We start from the raw sequence: 15154 nt of genomic DNA on the forward strand, positions 1-15154 counted from the left end.
CGATGCATGCACACATGGTAATTTTTCTCCCCTCCAGCTCACACCTCATCTTGGTAAATTTTCAGAGAGAGACAAGGTAAGATGTGTGGATGTCAGGAAGAGCAGGGCTCTTCCTGGGTTTAGAGCAAGTTTTTTTTATGAAAAGAAAGAATGGTAAGGGAGACTGCAGACAGATTCAGAGCTGGAAGAACCACACAAACACATTTACCAAGGACTGTCACTACACGGTCAATCACATGATGGCATGATAAAAATCACCAATGACAGGGACAGACTAAGCATCCAGCCAGGCAGTCCTAAGCACCTCCACAAACCCATTGGTGTGGTGCTGACGCTGCAAGGAGACTATATCTCTTTGAGATTTGCTTTGAAGATATGGAGATGAGCAGAGACAGTCCCTGTTCGTGCTTTAGGCAGCCTCAACATGACTAAAAGACTCTAAAAACCTCCTTTCCTTAAAGCGTTTTGATGGGCTGGGAGTAAAACTGGTGAAATTCTGCCCACGTCACTGTAGGGTTATTTGTTTCTCAAGCAGAACAGTTCTTGCACTGCGCTTTGGCAGCTCTGCTATTTCATGTGGTTGTAGAGTCTTGCGCCAGCGATGAAGAATAGAAGGTATAAAAGGCAGAGCTCACAACTTCCCCAAAGAGCTGGAAACAAAGTTGTAGAATAGTAGGAGGGTGTGAACCACTTCACCTTCCTGGAGCTGGAGGCAGACTTTGGTCAGGTTGTTCAGCTTACAGTGCTGGAGTTTTCAGAGCTCTTGAACCACCCACAGGACTAGTGAAGAAGCCATAAAATGGAATGCTATGCTGTACTTTTGTGGTTAAGGACTAATGCACTGTGGATAGGACCACACTGCCTATTGTATAGTGGTGAAATGTGTTTTTACTAAACTATTCCCATATTCCTTGTGAAATAAGCATGTCAGTGCATATATACAAACTAATTACCAGACACATACTATTATTCCCAAACATATACAGTTGTAAATACAAGTATCTAACATTTCAATATTTAAAACTTGGCTAAGGAATTTAAAGCTACTAAAGCCCTTTCCATTCCACCAGAGAAGATTAGGACCATTTCTTCTAGTGAAACATTGTGGGGTTTTATTAAGTATCCTCTAGCTTGGTTTGAAGAGTCCAACAGGCTGAAGACCATTGTTCTGGATTTGAGTTAGCTGGCAGAATGCTATGATCTTCAGTAAACTCAGACTGACTTTTACATTCTGATGGTTCACTGTCTTTGCAGGGTGGAGGCAGCAGATTGTTTGCTGCAAGGGTATTTACTTCCCCTTCGGCAATGGCATCTTGTGGGCATGGCCCATACAAACTTTCCGATAAGCCAACGTAGTCATGGTCAACCACTATTGCACCTTGTAAGAGATAATGGTTGTCTGCAACAACAAAGAACATTTTGGTTAGAGTGGCCCTTTCTACTTCATTTAAAGTCATTCTATATAATTACAGAAAGACTAAAAAAAAAGGATGATGCTGGGTGCTAACCCATTTTCAAAGCAGTTTCAAAAGCATGGCTAGAATATTTTTGTGAAGTCAATCTTACAATATGGACAGAATTTCTGGCCCTTAATTTCTATGTGCACCAAATTTTCAGTCTCCTCTCCTCTAAGATAAGGCTTGTAATGCCATCGTAGTAGTGTACATTCCTTTATTTTTAATGCTTCATTTTGCTGTGTGTCTGTGGGCCAAACGGAGCACCAGCACAGCTCCTGCTGAAATCAGTGCTTTATAGCAATTGATCTTGGATTCTTCTTTCTTTATATACTTATGATTAAATGTGGCCATCCCAAATGCATGCTAGAAAACCTTAAACCCTTTATACTACATCACAATGTTTTCTGACATATAGAACACACACACTGTATATACATACACTGCAGACTGAAAGCATTTAAAAAGGAAAGATTGAATACTACTGTATATTAAGCAGTGGTGCAAGTAAGCCGGTACAGTCAGGTACACCGTACCATTAAGAAATGTATTGCTAGTACGCCGTAACGGAAAGGTACATTTTCAAGAATGAATTGTAGAACCCTGCACGGATACAAATTTATACCTGCGGATGTGGATATCCGCAGATAGAAATCGGTATCTGCTGAGCCTCAGGAACTGCAGCAGTGAAAGGAGCAGAATGTGGGGCCGCCGCTCCTCCAGCCCCGTCCTCTGGCTGGGCTGTTCAGACCCAAGACAGGAGACGCAGCTGCGTGGAAGAGGTGGTATAGCTGCACCAGAGGAGCTGCCAGCGGAGAGCACTGGCTCCTGGGAGCGGCAACCCCACGTTCTGCTCCTTTCGCCGCTGCAGTTCCCAGGAGAGCCCTGGGATTCAGCAGGTATCGATTTCTATCCGCAGATATCCACATGCGCGGGTATAAATTTGTATTCGTGCAGGGCTCTAGGTCACGGAACATTTTTTGTGAGGGGGAACAGTGTCGGGGGGGGGAGGGGGAGTACCCTACTGGTGAGAGTTAAAAATCTACTTGCACCACTGATATTAGGCCTCCTTCTATGATATTTGTGCCCAAGTGCTGGGTTGTAATTTGACTGGTAAGCACTGAAGATTTTCATTTGAGTTGAGGCTGTTCAGTGTTTCAAAATCAATGCAGGTTGACACTCCTTACCTTTTAGAAAGGAAGAGAATTACTGAGTTCTCTAAATCTGCAGATTTACAGTCCTGTCTCACATGGCTGCTGACCAGGGGAATCCAAAGAGTGAAATACTTAGCTAACTGCTAATTTGCATTAGGATCTTTTGAATTAGATCATTCAGCAACCTTTTTTTTTTTTTTTTTTTTAAAAGGAAAACACATTCCAGTGTCTGTGTGGTTAACTCCAGCAGGATCCCTGGAGGTTTTGTCTGGTCCTAGTGTCACCATAGAGAACAGCTGGGATGGAGGACTGAAACATGCATAATTTAGTCAGGAATTTCAACTGTTAAAGGCAGGCTGAGCCTAAGCAACCCACCTCTCCTAGAGATGGGTGAAATTTTTCATCCAAAACTTTTTTCTGCCGAAGATAAAGACTTGGCTACACCAAAACATTTAGTGAGTTCAGTGTGATTTAGCCACATTGTTTTTTGTTGTTTTTACGAAAGCAAAGAATAAAACAAAACAAAAACAAAAAAAACCTAAAAACCCAACCCATCAAGCATTTCAAATTTTCAATTCAAGAAAACTCTTAAAAATTAAAAGGAAATTTCTAAACAAAAATAATTAAGAAAACCATTACATACTCAAAAGTGAAAGGAAATGTTTCATTTTAGGTCAAAACAAATTTTTCAGAATTGCAGTAAACTGAAAAATCCGTTATTCACCCAGCTCTTCCCATAGCAGACTGCAAACTCCTGGGGGATTGCAGTTGGAATCTTTTTTGGGTAAAGGTGGGTTATTAGAGGCCATGGGTAAGGCTACATTTTAGTCACAGGTATTTTTAGTAAAAGTCACAGACTGGTCACAGGCAGTAAACAAAAATTCATGGACCGTGACTTGTCCATGACTTTTACTAAAAATACCAGTGAATAAAACTTGCCGGGGGGCTGCCTGGGGGCCCCGCTGGTTGGTGGAAGAGGGCGGCCTGGCTGTTGGGGGTGGGGGGGAGAAGGGGGAGAGCGGGCAGTTGTGCGTGGCCTGGAACCCCCAATGGTGGTGGGGGTTGGTGGGGCCTTCCCACCCCAGCAGCAGAGTTTGGGTGTGGGAGAGGGCAGGGGGTTGGGCCACAGGATGGGGTGAGGTGGGTTCTGGGCAGTGCTTACCTGGAGAAATACCCAGAAGTGGTGACATGACCCTTGCTCAGCTGCTAGGCAGAGGTGTGGCCAGCCAGCTCTGCACGCTGCCTCCGCCTGCAGGCACCGCCCCCGCAGCTCCCATTGGCTGGGATTCCTGGCCAATGGGAGCTGCAAAGCCAGCGCTCTTGGCCGAGGCAGCATGCAGAGCTGCCTGGCCATACTTCTGCCTAGCAGCTGAGCAAGGGGCATGTCGCCACTTCCGGGGAGCCGCCCAGGTAAGCGCCCGATGAGTAGGGGCACTTCCAGTAACTCTCTCCCTAAGTATAACACTTTAGGCCCAGATCCATGAAGGGACTTAGGGGTTGTAACACTGAGTGGTAAGGTGCCTAGAAAAGTCACAGGAACACTGCAATCTGCGAAGCCTGAGGTGAGGTGCCTTGTCTCCCCATACAGTAAGTGAAGAGAAATAGGTACCTAAGAATGGGATCCACAAAAGCCAGCACACTAGGTGGGCAGCCACCTTAAACTACCAATGGGAGATGCTCACAAGATGTGTGCGCGCTAAGCCCTGCCCTTCTTTTGGAAATAGGTGGATCTGTACAGTCCAGAGTTAGATGCTTATCTGCTTAACAACCAATCCATGAACCAGGCACGCTGATCTTACTTTAAATTGCATGTGGGGCCTGAAAGAAACTGGAAGGGGAGAAGAAACTCCCTTATAACCTTTAGCCTAGTGGATAGAGCACTCACGCAGGATATGCAAGACCCCTGCTTCAATTCCCCCTTCCTTCTGAGGGGAAGAAGCATCAGAGTGCCCACACTGCTAGGCTTTAGAGCCAGTAATTCTCACTTTCCTGGCCCAATTAATATTTTACTCTTCAATTATGTAATTAAAGGTGGAACAATTGCAATATGGGAGATGAGGGAGATCCATCTCAGAATATTCCCTAGCCTAGTGGGGAGGCTGGACTTCAACTGGAGGTCTCCCACATCCTGTGTGTGTACTCTACCCTTAGTTAGGCTAAAGGTTATAAAGGGAGGTTATAAGGGCTATTTTGTGTGAATTCACCTGAGGCTCGCTAGCCAGTAGGTGTGCTCAGAGGCTACCTACCAGATTGGGCCTGCATGCAACTTTAGTTGGGCCAGATGACTTTCCTGCTTTGTGAATCACTCTGGGGCTTAGATGGGAGATAGACATCCCGACCCCTATAGTGAGGCAGTAGTGCACATGCTCAGACAGGAGAAACTTAGGTGATGAGTGACTTTAGGCATCTACAAGGTTAGATGGCAGCCAAGCAGGAGTTTTGTGGATTGCAGTGGTGCCTAAAATAGGAATTTGGCATCTAGGTACCTTGTGGCTCACACCCTTAATAATTAGCAATATAACTAAAAGCATTCTCCCCTATACACTACAGGTTGAAAGATACCCTACCAGAAACAGTCCACTGAGATGGTAACTACTCTTTAAGGACAGACTAACAGGGTAGTCAAGGAGTCCCTGCCCTGTGGCTGGGCTATATATAAATAGGAAGGAAAGAGTAAATTGAGAGAGAAGGGGGAAGTAGAAGCCATATGTGCTGCAGCGGGCAGTGGTTTCTTTCTGGCTCCAGAAGTCCAGCCAAGCCTGATTTAGTCTTAGGTTCAGAGCTCCCAAACATAACCCCAGGCCCTGAGGTGAGAATTTTATCAGCTGGTATGGTACTTGGTCCTGTGCTGGAGTCTTATTAAAAAGAAGACATGTTATTTATTCATTAGTGTGTGTTGGCTTCTCCTCCCAACCCATGGCTATGGCCACCCCAATTAGGGGAAGTTAAGGGGAGGCCACACCTGCAGCAGCACCACCACACTGGGGGGGGGGGGGGGGCGTCACAAGGGGACACACAGGAACTGCCCACATCTTTATACATGGACTTTTTATATTATTATTATATTATATATTATATTATTATATTACCAAGAATGATCCAAAATTCCAGATGTGTGAAATAAATAGTTTACCCCTTTTTGCCATGAACAAATAAATGCAAAAATCACAGCAGTTTTGCTCCGGTCTTCATTGGGACAGGAACAAAGTTAAGAAATAATCTTTAAACATAGTTCAACCTAGATCTGCTTTTAATGTGTTTACCAGCTAGTGTTATTAGGGCCAAATCATGTTGAACTGGCTTCTAACAGGAGAAGAGTTTAAACATGATTCCTTAATGCTGTTCCCAACCCAGAACATCCTTTGTTGAAAATGCACTGACTGCACGGACTACTGTACAAGGTCTTTGTAATTAACACGGATAAATTTGCTAAGATTTCCTCTTGCTCAATAATATACCCTTGTCTGACACTAAAGCAAGTGGAATTAGAGAAAACAGATTTACCTTGTCCATTGGATCTTCTTATGTATGGCTTAAGGTGAGACATTTTGATGGGTCTTTTTAGTCTGGCTCCTGTGGTATCTCTTAGTATTGCACATCCATTATCTGTGATGTAGTCTATAATACAGGGACCAACCCACTCGGATTGGAAACGGCCATCTTTCCACCAGTTTTTCCTTTGTCTAAGCACTTCATGTCCAACTTTAAGATGAAATGGATTTACTTGCTTTGGCTTCCTTTTAATATTGACCTTGTTTCCAGTTTGCTGTTCATCAATACTATTTTTCACAATCTACATAGAGAAATAACATGAATTATAGCTTGTTTTCCTGAGAGGAGCTGCATGTTTTCATAACATTGATTGAATACAGAGTTTACCATGAAGCATACAGAAGTGTTATACAAAGATCTTTGGTCATGCACGAATCATGAATTTGTTTGAATATTTCAAACATGTTCACCTTAACTCTTGTCAATCTTCTTCGATAACACTTAAGTATTAGGTATTTACCTGGCATTTTGTAGCTTTCCTTTCCTCCAATACTCGATCAGCCTGTTTAATTGCTTCAAGGATTTTGGCAAACATACATTTATTATCCACTTGTGCTTCCTGCAGTACATTTGAAGTCTCAGACACATAAGGGTTACGATTAAACATTTGGAAATATGGTGTGTTTTGGACTGGCACCTATTTATAGGGGGAGAACACAGGCAAACTTAGTACTTGTCTTAGTGGGTACTTGCATAACAACTTCAGTCAACTCCCAACAAGAGTGACATAATGTACACATACCATGGGAGTCAAGTTAAAAGCATATGCAATGGCAGATAAATTATCATCCCAGTCATTGGGGTGGTCTGCACAGTACTTGTTCAGGAAAGTCTTGATTGTCTTGCATGTTCTTTCATTTGTGTCATCTGTCTGAGGATAGGACAATACTATTTGTTTCATTCCAAAGAGCTCAAATAGTTCTCTGTTGATCTTTAAAGACAAAAACACACAATGCACAGGAACAATCAGTGCTTGTATAACACTGCAGTAAATATTATGTACTCAGTACAGTTTCTACTCTTTCCTACCACCATATATGAGTGACAGAAAAGATTGCCTTGTATACACTCATCTACATGCAAGTTCCAATTTAAGCAGTACAGTGTGGTCTGAAGGAATGGGCATGGGTGTGGGATCCAGGAATTGCTGAGTTCTAAACCTGGTTTTGCTACTGACTCACTATGGCCTCAAGAATATCAAAATCTATGTCATTTTCCCCATCTGTAGAATGGTTATTACTATCAATCTAACTCTGAGGTGTTAATTAGTGTTTGTAGAGTGCTTTGAAAATGTAAAGTTCTTCAGCATCACTAAGTAGTACAGTATTTTCCACCTGGGGCAAATCTGTTCTACCAGATCACAAGGAAAGGCAACATACAGCAGAGGGCTGGAGGCCAGGCCAACAAAAGGTTCTAATTCAGGTTGAGTCACTGACTTAGATTGTGACCTCAGGAAAGTCACTGGACATCCTTATGCTGGATGAGTCAATAGAGACTGGAGCAAATACATTACAATGAAAAATAGTTATTTTATTGCTTAATGTGTCAAGTTCAACAGGAGCTGCTTTGGAGCAAAGGGGCATATTAGAGGCAGGAAGTGGAAGTGGCTGGAGTGCGGGAAGTGGCACGGGCCGAGGGATATGCTGGCCGCTGCTTCCCGCCGCCCCCGTTGGCCTGGAGTGGCAAACCGTGGCCAGTGGGAGCCGCGATCGGCCAAACCTGCGGACACAGCAGGTAAACAAACCGGCCCGGCCCGCCAGGGTGCTTACCCTGGCGGGCCGCGGGCCAAAGGTTGCCGATCCCTGGACTAAGGCATCTAAGGCATTATAAATTAGTGCCCATCCTCAGATGGCTTGGACCAGGCCCTGAATCATGAGAGCAAAGTCAATGGCCTCAACTCCGCAAAGGTAACTGGCAACACACAAATTTTCATAAACAAGTCACTGTAAATTTGGCACCTAAGCCTCTCAGATTGTCTAGAATACAAGGGTATTGTAATCAAACATACCATCTTCCCTAAAATAAAGTCTTTTTAGGGTGGACTTCTCTTACCTGATGAACAAACTCTTCTGCTTGATCAATAACCATTTTTTTAAGCGGTCCATACAAGAAAAACACACTGACAATTGCCTTAGCAATTTCTACCGCTGAAGTGTCTTGTAGTGGCAGAACCACCACCCATTTTGTGAACAAATCTGTCATCATTATGACATACATATGGTTTCTGCGGGTGGTATTAAAAGGTCCCATTAGGTCTATTGTGACTGCAGTCCATGGATCCTCTGCTTTGATAGGGTGTAATTTGGGTACTATGATGGCTGTATTCTTTGCCACCTGGCAATGCTGGCAAGCATACACCTGGATCAGAAACAAGAAAAGAGGGACATTATTAACAAGTGTCTGCCGAAGGTATAATGTCACTAGAATAAACATTTAAATATTATCATTCCAACGAGAGCTGGAGATTAGAGCACTCAGTCATTTTACACCATTTTACATTTCTTTATACTACTAAACATTTGAGATAGACATTCAGCTATAGCAAAAACAAAACCACCACCAGAGCACAGGTTGGGAGGTGGTTGTATGAAAGTAATTTAAAGCTTAACTTTGAATACCACTGATCCTGGGACTTAGCGTGCTGTTCTAGACCCACAGTATAAATTAAAGCAGCCTTCACTATCTTTTGGTATACAGCAGCTGGGCATCAGCATAGAATATCAGGGTTGGAAGGGACCTCAGGAGGTCATCTAGTCCAACCCCCTGCTCAAAGCAGGACCTAATCCCAACTAAATCATCCCAACCAGGGCTCTGTCAAGCCTGACCTTTAAAACCTCTAAGGAAGGAGATTCCACCACCTCCCTAGGTAACCCATTCCAGTGCTTCACCACTCTCCTAGTGAAAAAGTTTTTCCTAATATCCAATCTAAACCTCCCCCACTGCAACTTGAGACCATTACTCCTTGTTCTGTCATCTGGTACCACTGAGAACAGTCTAGATCCATCCTCTTTGGAACCCCCTTTCAGGTAGTTGAAAGCAGCTATCAAATCCCCCCTCATTCTTTTCTTCTGCAGACCAAACAATCCCAGTTCCCTCAGCCTCTCCTCATAACTCATGTACTCCAGTCCCCTAATAATTTTTGTTGCCCTCCGCTGGACTCTTTCCAATTTTTCCACATCCTTCTTGTAGGGTGGGGCCCAAAACTGGACACAGTACTCCAGGTGAGGCCTCACCAATGTCGAATAGAGGGGAATGATCACGTCCCTCGATCTGCTGGCAATGCCCCTACTTATACAGCCCAAAATGCCATTAGCCTTCTTGGCAACAAGGGCACATCCAGCTTCTCATCCACTGTAACCCCTAGGTCCTTTTCTGCAGAACTGCTGCCTAGCCACTCGGTCCCTAGTCTGTAACAGTGAATGGGATTCTTCCGTCTTAAGTGCAGGACTCTGCACTTGTCCTTGTTGAACCTCATCTGGTTTCTTTTGGCCCAATGCTCTAATTTGTCTAGGTCCCTCTGTATCCTATCCCTATCCTCCAGCGTATCTACCACTCCTCCCAGTTTAGTGTCATCTGCAAACTTGCTGAGAGTGCAGTCCACGCCATCCTCCAGATCATTAATGAAGATATTGAACAAAACCGGTCCCAGGACCGACCCTTGGGGCACTCCGCTTGAAAACGGCTGCCAACTAGACATGGAGCCGTTCATCACTACCCGTTGAGCCCGACAATCTAGCCAGCTTTCTATCCACCTTATAGTCCATTCATCCAGCCCATACTTCTTTAACTTGCCGGCAAGAATACTGTGGGAGACCGTATCAAAAGCTTTGCTAAAGTCAAGGAATAACACATCCACTGCTTTCCCCTCATCCACAGACCCAGTTATCTCCTCATAGAAGGCAATTAGGTTAGTCAGGCATGACTTGCCCTTGGTGAATCCATGCTGACTATTCCTTATCACTTTCCTCTCCTCTAAGTGCTTCAGAATTGATTCCTTGAGGACCTGCTCCATGATTTTTCCAGGGACTGAGATGAGGCTGACTGGCTGTAGTTCCCCGGATCCTCCTCCTTCCCCTTTTTAAAGATGGGCACTACATTAGCCTTTTTCCAGTCATCCGGGACCTCCTCCGATCGCCATGAGTTTTCAAAGATAATGGCCAACAGCTCTGCAATCACATCCGCCAACTCCTTTAGCACCCTCGGATGCAGCGCATCTGGCCCCATGGACTTGTGCTCGCCCAGTTTTTCTAAATAGTCCTGAACCACTTCTTTCTCCACAGAGGGCTGGTCACCTTCTCCCCATACTGTGCTGCCCAGCGCAGCAGTCTGGGAGCTGACCTTGTTTGTGAAGACAGAGGCAAAAAAATCATGGAGTACATTAGCTTTTGCCACATCCTCTGTCACTAGGTTGCTTCCCTCATTCAGTAAGGGGCCCACACTTTCCTTGACTTTCTTCTTGTTGCTAACAAACCTGAAGAAAGCTTTCTTGTTACTCTTAACATCTCTTGCTAGCTGCAACTCCAAGTGTGATTTGGCCTTCCTGATTTCACTCCTGAATGCCTGAGCAATATTTTTATACTCCTCCCTGGTCATTTGTCCAATCTTCCACTTCTTGTAAGCTTCTTTTTTGCATTTAAGATCAGCAAGGATTTCACTGTTTAGCCAAGCTGGTCGCCTGCCATATTTACTATTCTTTCTACACATCGGGATGGTTTTTTCCTGCAACCTCAATAAGGATTCTTTAAAATACAGCCAGTTCTCCTGGACTCCTTTCCCCCTCATGTTATTCTCCCAAGGAATCCTGGCCATCAGTTCCCTGAGGGAGTCAAAGTCTGCTTTTCTGAAGTCCAGGGTCCGTATTCTGCTGCTCTCCTTTCTTCCTTGTGTCAGCATCAGGTAGGGAAGCCCCGGTCATGTCCCCTTTGCTCCAGTCAAGCTTCCCCCTTTGGTAGAAGGGAGGTGACGTGCATAGGACAAGTTATGCTAGCTTTATGCCACCAGAAGGTCCCTTGCACTAAGGTGATTTTCCTTTGGCTAGTTGCACAGGTTATATACGCAGAATCTGGCATAGCACTGCACAGACCAGATTTATCTGCTTAGCAGGATCTCATCTATCTAAACTAAATGCAAAGAACTGTTTTCATTTAACATGAAAGTTAGATAGATGATCAGAAGTATAAGGAAATGTAGCTGACTGCAAGAGCAACAATAATTTGGCAACACTGAACAACATGTATATGTAACTGTATATACATTTTATGTCTCAGGACCAGATTCTGTGGGTGCACAATCTGTATGTATTTGTGTGATAAGGGGTGCAAGAAGACTTCCAATTGGGTGTCCTACATAAGAAACTTCCCCCATGTACCCCTAATGCCCAAAAGGAGATAAAGCTTGGCAGCGCCACAATTTCTGTCCTTCTCATGCTCTGACCAGCCATTCTGGAGGAGTGTGGGTGTTGCGGGATAGTAAGCTGTATCCCATAAAGAGGGTTAACGGTGGTCTTGCAGCCTCTATGTATCTATGAGCACCTACACTTATTCTGTCTCCCTGAGTCTGAATGCTTCCTGGCGTTCTCACTGAGGCAGCACAACCCCTCACCATCACTTAGTACAGGCTGTTCCTACAATGTGCAATTGTGCTATACATTAAGCTACACTGTTAACAAGAAAAGGAGAAACAGAAAATACTACTTAGCCACCTTGCACATATGTAAACACTGATCCTATTGGGATCTTAAACTTGTAGTTCTGACTTTGTCTGACTAACACTGTAACTTTAAAAATAATTTAAAAATCTTAATAAGTTCATGTGCTTTACTGAATCAGAGTCTTAGAGCTACTCAGGGCCCCAAGCTACAGAGAGCATTGGAAGTTTAGTCCCAACGATCTAGCCCACAAGCTTAGTTTTTCTAACACCACATTTTCACTCACTCATAATACTGAAAATAGTCTCTCTCTCTCTGAACTGAAGCTAGGTATCAGCCCAATAGCGATTTGAGGAGGAATTTTCAAAAGCCCCCAAGTGACTTAAAAACACAAATCTCATAGAAGCCAAGGGGACAAAGGTGTTTTTTTCAAAAGTACCTACAGATCATAAGTCCCATTGGCTTTTAATGAAAAACATGTTCGTAAGTAACTTAGGGTTTACTTTTAGCACAAACATGCTCACACACTCAACACACACACACGATTTTTAAGTATGAGCAAAATATCTGTTCAGCTATTTGACAAAGTGAAGCAAAAGATACGAGTCTTGTAAAAGAATTATACAAAATAATCAGCACTATCTCAATTAAGCTTATTACAAAGATCAGATAAAGATATTCTGTAGTTATGACTCATACCCACTGTTTGACATCATTTGTTATGGAAGTCCAGTAGTAACTAGACTCCACCAGAGTCAGAGTCCTCGATATGCCATGATGAGCACCTGCAGCACTTTCATGGCATTTGTGTAGCACTCTCTTCTTCTCCTCATCTGAAACAATTACCAAACGCATCTGTTTCCTGTCTTTTCCCACATAGAACAACTTATTTTCTGGAAGGAAAAAAATATTACAGATTATGTGTCATCACCAAGACAGAATGATCACAGAAGTCTATTAAACTATTGGATATACTTGGTTATGTATTTTATTAAACTCCTATTATTCACCATTTTCAGCTGTGTACAATTACATACCAAATCTATCTTTTGCAGGGAATATTTGTTTACTGCAGTACTCCATTAACTCTGAATACAGGGCAATGCACCCTTACTTATCCCCATAAGAGCACAAGAGAGATTGCATTCCCCCATAAAGTCTCTCTGAAGCATAATCTATTAAGACTAAGAGGGTCACATGCTTCACAGTTTCTGTTGGTAGAGCTACTTGAACACGCCAGAAGCTTTTTGCACATCCCTCCATTTCCCACACGAGCACCTTGTGAGCCAAACTCCCATCCGCTCTGTGCCACTCCCTCCAGCCCTAACTATTGTGGTAAACCAAATGCTCCTTGTCAGGAGTTAAAGTTAAGGGCTTACATTTTGAGTTTCCTTGAGTCTCGGTCCCCCAATAGCTACAGATTTCACTAGTAGCTAAAATGGGCTTTAATTATTAGATGGATCTCCAGATCCTTTAAATACAATTAAACATGCTGATAAAGAGGCCAAAGGGGACAGATTTTCTATTTTTGAGAATGTTCATGTATATGCTAACCTGGGATAGACAGATGAGTTTTATTTTATAAAGAAAGTACAAAAAAAAAAACAAATCAGACACTGTTCAAATTGTGCTATGAGCAAGTCTTCACCTGAAGGAAACCAGGAAGTAATGCATTTCCCAAGAGAGAGAATATTTCTAACCTTTGAAAACAAATTTTTTGGCTGCTCTTCTTATTCCACTTCTCTCACTTGCTAACGTAGTTGGATGATATTCTCCTGTTCGTTTGTAATAGGAGATTTGTTTCAGATGGAGCCCACCATTCTTTCCGCTACGAACCATTGTTTGCCTAAAATGCACAAATATTTTACAGTGTATTGCAGTGACAGTTGCTCCAACTGTTACTAGATCCTTGTAGCCCCTTCATTCCCTTATGCTTGAATATCAATTCTACACGTCTGACTGTCCCCCTTCCTCACCACGTTCTTGTGTTTGGGTTCCACATGCTGGACCCATGTGCTTTTATGCTTTCCTGAATCTGAAAATGGTCCAGGTATGGCCTATGGCTCTGGGTTTGTAGGACGACTCTCAGGGTGCAGATTCTCTTTGTAGCACCCCCTCCTGAGATCTAAGACACTGCAGTCCATCTGCGTAGACCTTGAGACTAGTGCTAGCTCTCCCAGACTCCCCAGTTGCTTAAGCACACCCTCTCCTAGAGCTCCAACCTCGTGGGCCCTTTGGTTTATAGTTTCTCTCTTCGGAGACATGTGAAAGTTGAAGCAAACAGACAGCGGCTATGCAAAAGGGATTTCTAAAAACAGTGACTTTCTACTTTAGGCAGCACAAGCGATATGGAGATGTAGGTAAAAAACAATAAAACACCTATATGCCCTTCTCTGCTTCAGTTTCCTCACAACTCAAGCATTCTTTGGGGTTTGGTCAGAGTCCTCATGGGTATCTAGACTCCCCCGGCTGCAGCTCATGGCTTCTCCTCTGAATTATAGACTCTATCTCCCGCAGTCAATTTCTTTCAGCCTCGGCTGGTTCTACAGTCTAAATCCCTTCTCCTTCCAAAAAACTGTCCCTTTGTTCTTCTCCTGCCGCATCCTTTGTCTCTCTAACTAACCCATCCAGTTGCTATGTTTTTAAAGGGCTATACCAATGCCGCATCACTTTGTTCCCTCTCCTGAGAAGAGGCAATTCCTTCAAACCCTAGTACTGTGCAGAGAAGTTGGAGAAAACTGGTTTTATCTAGGATGCAGTTACTCTTTTTTCCACCCAGGCAATTTCTACTCAGATGCTGATGATCTTTAACGATTGACCTCTTCATAGACAGACCCCAGTGCCACCCTCCTGCCCTGTAGTGCAAGGAGTCGGTGGTAAGAATAGAGTAAAAGACAGCCTCAGATAGGTTATAAAATCGAAGTGGAATTCATAAATTGTACATTGACAAATTCCTGAAATCACAACATAGAAAGTTTTCTGTAAATATATTGCTCAAACAAACTTTACATAGTCTAAACACTTCAATATGATTTTTGTCTTAGTAATTTTCTCCTGTGTAAATATCTGGCCATATTAATTGTTGTGCTAAACACTCTGTTCCCTTACTCCATTTTTATGGCCATCATGCTACATCATTTATCTCGTCCTTTACTCAGATGTAAAACATACACAACACCTATCACATCACGTAGTCAATCCCTCTGCCTATACATGATGTTGTTTACAATTATATTGTAAAAAATCCAAGCGATGGGGCTTCCATCACATCCCTTACAAAGACAATGAAACCACAGAGGGAGATTGCTATTTCGATTTTTAAATATTTATAAGGCTCTCAAATACTA

At 43.3% G+C, this 15154-nt stretch overlaps 1 protein-coding gene across 1 annotated transcript; it reads right to left on the reverse strand.

Moving 5' to 3' along the window:
• Positions 1-207: 207 nt before the first annotated feature.
• GIN1 (gypsy retrotransposon integrase 1) lies at positions 208-13646 on the reverse strand. Its single transcript, XM_065406715.1, has 7 exons — positions 13508-13646; positions 12507-12700; positions 8213-8518; positions 6903-7091; positions 6621-6797; positions 6113-6401; positions 208-1399 (listed from the first exon to the last, which is right to left on the reverse strand). The coding sequence occupies exons 1-7, from the start codon at positions 13644-13646 to the stop codon at positions 1116-1118; spliced, it is 1578 nt and encodes a 525-aa protein (XP_065262787.1). The 3' UTR covers positions 208-1115.
• Between the last annotated feature and the right edge of the window lie 1508 nt (positions 13647-15154).

The sequence above is a fragment of the Emys orbicularis genome, chromosome 6 (assembly GCF_028017835.1).
Source record: "Emys orbicularis isolate rEmyOrb1 chromosome 6, rEmyOrb1.hap1, whole genome shotgun sequence".
NCBI classification, from domain to species: Eukaryota; Metazoa; Chordata; order Testudines; family Emydidae; genus Emys; species Emys orbicularis.